This window comes from Haplochromis burtoni, unplaced genomic scaffold (genome assembly GCF_018398535.1).
Source record: "Haplochromis burtoni strain Fernald_Lab_line unplaced genomic scaffold, NCSU_Asbu1 Contig_2601, whole genome shotgun sequence".
NCBI classification, from domain to species: Eukaryota; Metazoa; Chordata; class Actinopteri; order Cichliformes; family Cichlidae; genus Haplochromis; species Haplochromis burtoni.
In genome coordinates, this window is record NW_024584962.1 from 1,968 (window position 1) to 11,289 (window position 9,322).

The 9,322-nt window shown below is 39.2% G+C and overlaps 1 protein-coding gene across 1 annotated transcript; it reads left to right on the top strand.

Moving 5' to 3' along the window:
• Nucleotides 1–810: 810 nt before the first annotated feature.
• Nucleotides 811–9,316, top strand: LOC102304687 (polypeptide N-acetylgalactosaminyltransferase 17; the record flags this gene model as incomplete). The annotated part of the gene is given in 4 exon segments (XM_042217686.1): nt 811–977; nt 5,812–5,986; nt 6,860–7,057; nt 7,556–9,316. Coding segments are annotated over 4 exon segments (718 nt in total), but the record flags the coding sequence as incomplete, so codon positions are not given.
• Between the last annotated feature and the right edge of the window lie 6 nt (nt 9,317–9,322).

Genomic DNA, 9,322 nt, shown 5'->3' on the forward strand with positions numbered 1-9,322 from the left:
AGAATATAATGAAATGAGGATGCCTCGAGACTTTTGCAATATTGTATCAGAAGGAGAAAAAAGGTGACAAATGTCCCAGTTCTTCGTGGTTAATCTTGTTAATGTTGCCTTCTGTTTTCTAATGGTTTCCTGCCAAAAACCCTAAAAAAAGTGTTCTCCAACCTCGTGAATTGAAAACACTGGATTTGTTATAGAATAACTTCTAATTAGCTATTATTTCACAGAGGAAATAAGATAATCGATAAAAGAAAAAAAGATGTGAAAAGGAGACAATAAAAGAAGCCCCTTCCTTTCCCACATGTGCTAAACTTAGAGCCAAAGCCTCACCCTGCTGCTTTCCGCTTCATTAGAGCTGTTTAAACAAAACAAGTTTAAAATAGGGTTTCTATCTGAAACAGCACATGCAGTTAAAAGGCCAATGTGGAAAATAAATCCTTGTGATTATAGTTGAACAGGAAGCGGCACTTGCTCTGCCTTTCAGCCCCATTGAACAAGATGTCAGCAGCTCTATGGAGGTAGTTTGGTCTTTTTTACAAATTCAAAATTAAATATGCGAGCACTCAAAAATTAAGGTTCACTGAGAAATGTCCTCATTTTTTAAAAAGAAAGGCATATTCCTTGTTATTTAATATAACATTCAATTGATCAGAAATGTTAGAAATCATGGTAAATGGGCTCATCAATACAAAATCATGATTGTCTTTTTAATTGTATAACTTTGTAGACTAATTTTCCCAAACCATCACTCTAGTGCTCCTCGTATTACTTAATGCAAGTAGTTTACAGGTGTTGTGTCGTGTCTTTCTACAGATGTAGAAAGGTCAGCTACTCAAGAGACCTTCCCCAAATCTCCCTCATCTTCATCTTCGTCAACGAGGCTCTGTCGGTGATCCTGCGCTCAGTCCACTCAGCTGTCAATCACACACCGGCGCACTTGCTCAAGGAGGTCATCCTGGTGGACGACAACAGCGATGACGGTCAGTATAGATTAAATATTTTCTTCAGCTACTACCAAATAAGAAGAGTGGCTTTTTCGCCCTCTGATTAGAAGATGGTTTATAGTGAGTGAAACACAGAATTTCCATCTAAAATCCACTGAGTCATCAGCAGGATTTCTACTGAAAGCAACAAAATACACATCAAATTGTCATTCAGCATCCCAGAAATAATTATCTTATACAATAAGTATCATGTAACGTGAATATAATTATATAATTAAGTTTTACATTATAAAACTGAAACTAGTGAGTGAAAAAGAGAATATTTGAATACTTTTTCTCATACAGGCATCGGCATATGAAAACAAATATTCTTGTCAATGTTACAAAGAAATGATTTCAATCTGTCAGCATCAAGGATTCCAGTTTTTAGATATATGTGTAGTATTTTCTTTATTTTTACTTTTTTAAATGCTTCTGAGTTTGTGTAAGCGAGTTTTGTAGATTGAAGTTACAACCAGGCAAAAGACTTGTTTTACAAATGTCAAAACAATCATTGGAAACTAGGGCAAAGCATTACAGCCCTCTAAAACCAGTATTGTTTGAAGATTATTGCATACACAGTCTCCTATAGAGCTACCCTCTTTGACTTTGGCATGACAAATTTGTGTCCTAATCTGCCCCAGCTTCACTGTGATAAAGGAGCTGAAAGCAAGACATAAAAGGACTTTAATAAACTAAATATAGCAACACACCAAACCACATTTTTGTTCCCAGTAATTATGTTTTAGTAGACATGGCTACTGTTGAACCTGGGCTAGGATTGAGGGTGGGAACAACCATAACTATGCAGACATGTACATTAGCTGATCATTTGGGGCAGATCACAATGAGACACAAACACACTATAAATGTAACACAAAGCATGTGTTCATACTTTTTTCATGTCTGTTACACTTAAACATGCAGATATATTGAAACATTGTTTCTAAAGGATGAAAGGCATCAGACTTCTGATGGGGCTGTGTTTGCATGTCATGGGGATGAGTGTCTCCTTGACAAAAGCTGTGGTCATTGCTTTTGAAAAGAGGCATTTTCTGAGGTGACTGATGGTGTCAAGTGTTTGTGGAGGCAGACAGGCAGATAGAGGCAGAACACACAATTGGATGTCACAGGAGAGATGTCTCTGTCATATTTACCGGGCAGGGTGAGAAGATGAAGAGACGGCAAGGGATGAGAGGAGGGCGAGGAGATAAATCGGGAAAAGTGAAAAGGAGAGGGGAGGCACAGCAGAGATAAAGAGGTGTTGGTGGAGAAAAATAAGAGAAGAGGGGATGACGTAGAAGACAGAAAAGGTCAAAGAATGAAGAGAGCTGAAGGGTTTGAAAACAGGCAAAGTGAAAGGAGGGGCAATGAAGAACAGAGAAAAAGGGAGATGAGAAGGAGAGGCTCAGAGAGCAAACCAGGCTATTAGAGAAAGTGGCATCAAGAAAGGGAAAGGATGAGAGACAGGGAGGCTCTAAGATAAATGAGGTCGGACAGAGAGGAGGGGAGAGAGCGCAGGCAATGAATATCTAGAAGAGGGAGAAGAAGCAATCTAACAGAACGGAAAGCAACAGAAAGCAAAGAAAAATAACAAGGAAACAGGAAGAAAGAGATGAGATAGTCGAGGCTTTAGGGGATAAGGCTGCCAATGTCTAATTCATGTACTGTCAACAAATCCATGAAAAGATCAAAGCCAACAACGCCTTAGTCTCACACCCAACACTTTCTGACTTCCCTACCTTTTCAGTTTCACTCCCCAAGCCAATTGGCTTTTAGTGTCGCAAATACATGATTTCATTCTTATACAAAGGGTACATCATTTTCTAAAAGTGCTGTGTGCTGAAGTTTTTACAAAATGTTGCCCAAGCAGGAAATAGAAAATTGGACATGGGTCTTTGGTTCTGAACTAGTTTCATTCGTGATTCATGTTTAGCACATTTTTGTACTTCTTTGTGTATTTTTTGGTGTAATTTATACTCCAAGAATCACCTTGGCAGAGGATTGTTGTCAGTGCTGTTTGTCTGTAGCAAGAATACACAATAACTACCTGCTGAGATTTTATAAAACCCGGTGGAGTGGTGCATCGCGGATAAAGAAAGAATAGGAAGAAATTTTGCTGTGGATGTGGATCGCTTTATTTAATGGAAGTGGATGTGTGGATGTGGATCGCAAAAACTAGTCTTAGCCATGAATGTGCTGTCTGAGTGTTAATTTCTTTTTGGCATCTGGTAATGCAGCAAGTTATACATTATCAAGAAGCATATGTGACAGTGCAGCTTACAGATGTATTTTAATCATTCTTATAAAACAATGGGACTTAGTATAAGAAACACGGAGCTACACAGTGGGAGAGTGAAAGGACTGAGACAGCTGAAGCGTTCTCTCACTTGACACTGCTGGTTGGCTGACAGCCAGCTATCCATCACAAAGAGGAAGACATTGCAGTGGCGCACAGGGCGAGGCGAGCGAACAAATAGTGCTTACCCCTCTTACTGCCTGCAAGACACCCACCGCCATGCTCTTGCCATATATGTTTGTATGTGAAAAAAAACACGCATGTGAAATGAGTTTGTGATGAAGAGTATGTGTGAAAAAAAAGAAGTACAAGAACAGAGAGAAAGAAATGGAAGACAGAGCACGAGAAATGTGTTTTTCTCTGAAGGAATGTTGCTCTGTGTATCACTGTGTGTGTGTGTGTGTGTGTGTGTGTGTGTGTGTGTGTGTGTGTGTGTGTGTGTGTGTGGTGTGTGTGTGTGTGTGTGTGTGTGTGTGTGTGCGTGGTGTGTGTGATCAGAGGAAGAAGGGCTGTGAGTGTTTTGGTCCGGAGGGAAAAGGCTGATGAGTTGATTGAGAGATCAAAGGTGGCGCGGTCGTTGATGCTCAGGAAACCGTAGACCCCCGTTGGTGTTGTTTAGAGTGAGTTGGAGCTTAAAACAGCACCGCAGGGAGCTGAGTGAGAACTTTTATGTCATCTCTCTATTTGTATGTGTGCTTCTTTATTTCTTTATTTATAAACTGTGTTGTTGTGGTGATGAATTTGTATGTTTTTTATGTTTGTTTTCAGCTTTTGATAGTGTAGCAAAAGCTGACAATAGTTGGCATACATTAGTGGTTATTTAGGATAGGATGAGCTAATAAGCCGTCATGTCTTTGTATTTTGCTAGGAAAATGGGAAATAGATGTAGCAGTTTACTGAAACTTGCAAACATAAGATGCCAGATGCATCTCTCAGGTTGTGTGTCAGTTTTTTGTTATTTCTTAAGGACACAACTTTCAAATTCTGTTCGTCTGCTGTAGATGTTTTTATTTAAGCTGCCAGTTCTTTTGTCCTCTACTTGTTTAGTTTCTTGACATATGTCAAGTTTTTGGCTAATAGCTCTTTGCTAATCACCTTGCTGGTGTGTTATCGTTGTCATTTTTTGTGCAGGAAACAAATTGTGTATTTGTGACAAGCTGCTGGTAATGTGCCAGTAACGAATTTGTCCCTTGAGTTAGGTGCTTTTATTATGTGTGAATGGTTCATAGGAACAAACAAATAAAGGACTGCACTGAAAATTATAATAAAGAAAAACTTTGAAGGCCCTTCAGAAAGCCTGAAGAACATGAAATTAATTACAGAATTAAAAGACAGTTCGGTTCCTTGGAAGCAAAATGTAAAGACAAAATGTTCACACATGGCTCTATGCAACTAAATAAGAGCTTTAGGATTGTCTGAAAGTATTTGTTTGGGTTTTTGCTCGTAATTATCTGCTCCACTCTATGTTGACCTGTTCCTTATTACCCGGCTGCTCTAAAGTGATTTCTGCCAATCTTTGTCAGCTCATCTGTGAGCTTGTTTCACTCATGCGCTCTGCAACAGTCCCTCATGTTATTCTCTGCTTCACAGGTTTTTTACTCATTTTCCACCCCTTGGGCTTTGTTCTCCCAATATCAGCTTTATTTAAATAAGCTTTCTTTATGGTGGTTTTGCTGATTTTGTGTATTCATTTGGAAAAGCTTACAAACCTAACACAAATAATTGGGGTATAACCCTCAATCTCATTGGGCCTGTTTGAGTGCACATATGTCAACGAACTTAAAAAGGGCTAGTATGTGCACTTTGCTAAAGAAATGCTTTGATTATATACTGTATATACAGTGAGTATATTTTCATAGGTATATTAAATATTTTTTAGTTCTTTGTCTCTGGACAGCCTAAAAAAAAAAAAAAACACTGCTTAGTGCTTAGTGGGTTGCCCTTTGTGTTCTTATCATGTTGTTTCACACAACCAATACTAAGGCTTGATGTGAGGTTTATAAAGGAGTGCAGACTGCCAGTGAGAGAAGTGAGACAAAAGAGTTGTCATACTGGGAATGGTTGCTTAAGCTCACTCTGCTGTCCTTTCATATTTATCGACATGAATTCCAATTATTGTGATTGCATGAAAATAATTATGCAAGCTAGGCATAATGTGTCAGGCTTTGATTGTTGCTGCCAGAGGGGACTCTGGAACAGCATTTTTTCTTTTTTCCTCCTTTCTTCAGTAAAGAGGGCTGCAATGGATCTGATGTTAGAGAAGCTAAGAAAAAAAATACAAGCACTTTCCTTAGCATGTAGAGATTCTTCTTAAACTCGCCAACTTAGCTGCAATGGTGATATATTCTTTTCAGGCTTTATTAGTCCTGACATCAGATCAAATACTGGAAAACTCCAGCTGGCAGACTGTTCAAGGATACATGTGCAGATTATAAGCTAAACTGCAGATTCAAAGATCAACTAAAGATCAGTCTTTATAAGCATTTCTGACTTGTTTTGTTTGATGTGTTATCTTCATTTTCTGAACTGTAGAGCAACTGAAAGGTCCACTGGAGGAGTATGTGAACAAACGCTATCCCGGCCTGGTGAAGATTGTAAGGAACCAAAAGAGAGAGGGATTGATCAGGGCCAGGATCGAGGGTTGGAAGGTAGCCACTGCTGAGGTGACAGGATTTTTTGATGCCCATGTGGAGTTCACCCCATCATGGTGAGTGGGTCCTATCATCTAGCGGGAAGCACAATCAGGAGTGAATTTTTGGTATTTGGAAAAAGGCTTATTTTAGTGTAAATTAAAGTGAAACAAAGCATTCAAAAACAAAAATGACATCTACTCAAAATTAAATCTGGAAAAAAACATATCTTTGCCAAATGTATGAACATTGGAATAACTTATTCATGATAACAACAATGACAATAATAGAGCTTTGGGTATCAGTGTTAAAAGAGTGCTACAAAGTGCAAAGAAACCATGGAAAGAGAAGACAAAGGATAGCTGAAGCTGCATAAAAGGAAGAGCCAAGCTATTTCACGCCTGAGAAGTTTTAAAATGAGACACTTGAGGCTGTGGGATCAGGTTGAACGGATTTTATTTAAAAAAAAACATCACATGCACACATAAAACACACACCAAAACAGGACCCCTCTTGGAGAACTTGTCGTAAAAGTAAATTTTTAGTAACCATAAAAAATGAAGGTTTTGTACTGATTCAAAAAAGCTGAGCGCTTGGTGGTGAACTGAATCAAAGGCTAAATACTGTCAAGAAATTAGCATGCAATGAGGGACCTTATTAACCCCGCTAAGACAACTGCCACATCCTGTTGATGTCTTTTTGTGGATCTCATTTTCGAGCTCAGTGCATAACTTAAGGTATACCGTGCAGTTCTCTCACTGCCCCCTGCAGAGCTCAACTCGGCTGAATCAAACAGAATTAGTGATAAAACTGGGACGACACAAGGAACTTTCTATTTGACTGAAGTGGATGAAAAAAGTGGTGCTCTTAAAAGATGTTATAAACTTTGTTTCTGCACAAAGTAAAGTCAACTAAATGTGTGAGTGTGTGTGTGTTTGCACTTTTTTCAGGGCAGAACCAGTTCTAGCTAGAATAAAAGAAAACCACAAGAGGATTATCTTGCCGTCAATCGACAACATCAAGCACGATACCTTTGAGGTGGAGCGCTATGAGAACTCTGGCCATGGCTACAACTGGGAACTGTGGTGCATGTACATTAATCCACCCAAAGAGTGGTGGGAGGAGGGAGACATGTCTGCACCAATAAGGTATGCCAGCTTCTCCCATTTAAACGTGAACACAGATCTCACACTTCTGAGATGTATTTTTTTCCACTTCTTTAAGATTTTCAATAAAACTGCCACCAAGTTCTTTTTTTAGTTTTGGGGAAGATTAGGGGAAAACAAGAAAAAAAGCTCCTGATGGGAAACCAGACTTCATTAAAGCAATAAAAAAATTACAGCCTAAATTAGAGAGTGGTGAAAATAGGATTTTAATTATCTGATTATCACCCATATATTTGTGTTAAATTGGATTTCCTTCCATTCTTTAATTAAAAATAAGAATAAATTGCATGAGTATGCACAAAAATGTTTAGATTTACCCTCCACATAATAGGCTGAAATATAAAGTGTGAAACTTTGCATAGTGGAGATTTGGGTTGTAGAAAAGTACTCCAAAATAAACATCAGATAAAGCCACAAAAAACACATTCTGGTGTTTGCAAACGCTCAGTGTCACATGATAGTGTGTTTTCCTGGCTGCAGGACGCCTGCCATGATTGGATGCTCCTTTGTGGCCAATCGGGACTACTTTGGAGAACTCGGTCTACTCGACTCAGGCATGGACGTCTACGGAGGGGAGAACATCGAACTAGGCATCAGGGTTTGTGTGTCACCCAGTTTCCTCTTGTTCCTGCTCCCTCTTTACCCCTGTAGGTTTTAAGTGGAGCAGTGGCCACCGTAGCGTGGCACCACTGATAAATGAGGCCCCATTAAGAGTCCTGGAGGACCAGTCCTGTGTGAGCAGCTCACAGCAGGGCAATGGAGATAAATAGGTCACGTAGAGCAGGAAGGTTGGAGTTTGTTTCTGTACATTTTGAGAGATTGGAGAGTCTTTTGTTTTTCTGCAAGGTTATTAGATTTTTCCTGAAAAAATAACGTCAAACATTTTCACAACCCGAGTGTGTTGGCTTTTATCCAGCAAGCTAAACAATCAAATATTTTTAGAAAGACAAAAACTTGTCTTTGAGTTGACTTGGTCATAACTTGAATCTGAAATGGAAAGTTCTTATATCTTGTCATCAAAAATATCAAGATTCCCCCCAAAATTAAGTCTAGATAAGTAAACGTGTACAGATGCAATAAAACAGCTACAATTCAGCTTCAACGCACCTATAAATATATTACAACTGCTGGAGATGAAGTATTAGCAAAGACATGAATCTAGCCCACAATGTCACATCTCAAGAACCACATTTCTTTCTGTTCCTCTTTTACTACAAAGCAGTGGGACACATATCCAGAGTTGCCCTGCGACAACAACATTTCTACATTTCACTACAACCCTTACAAGAGGATTGTTTGGATGTGTCCAGGGAGAAGGCCCTCATTCAGAGAAACTCTTTCATAACAAGCACTTGAATCAATGACTGTTTGGGTTTTAACAGGATTCTTGGGATAATGAATGTTAAGCGGTAGATATCAGCACCTCTATGGGGCAATTTTGCATGGTTGTTGTCCAACATCTTTTACATGAAATCATAGTACTGCTTATTTATCTTAGAGTGTGGCAGAGAGCAGTAAAATGTTTTTTTTTTTGGCATACCCTCTGTTGGTTAGCACCCGTGTCCTTGGGTAACAGAAACACATAGGTTATCTTTAAAACCTATGTGCCCATTTTCTGTTTTTAGTGCTGCTTATCTGTGGATGGAACATGTTTCATATTGTTCCCAGTGTGAAGAAAGACTGACGGACCTACTTTTTATCCAGTAGGAATGTTTGTCAGGAGTGAAATAGGTTGCATCTGTGCAATTGTTTGGCGACCTGTCAGTTTGAAGTTTCTGTTACGCTCACATCACTTTGACGTGGGTTCAGATAGCTTGGATATCCATGTTTTCATTATGTTCATAGCAGAAGGCTCGTGGGTTGGACACACTCAGCAGATACTTTATTAGATACACCTTGTCAGTATTAGGTTGGACACTCTTTTGCTTTCAGAGCTGTTTTAATTCTTCATGGCATAGATTCAACAAAGTACTGGAAACATTCCTCAAAGATTGATCGTGGCACGATGGCCTCATGCAGTTGATGCAGATTTGTCAGCTGTGCATTCACGATGGGAATCTCCCATTGCACCATATACCAAAGGTGATCTATCTGATTGAGATCCCCTGACTGTGGAGACTTTCCTGTTAGCTCACAAGAGTAGCACCTGATATGGTCCTCTGCTGCTCTAGCCCAAATTCTTCAAGGTTCACGGTTCAAAGTAATGCAAAAGTGGTTTTTAAGAAGAAGTTATCTGTTTTACTGTTG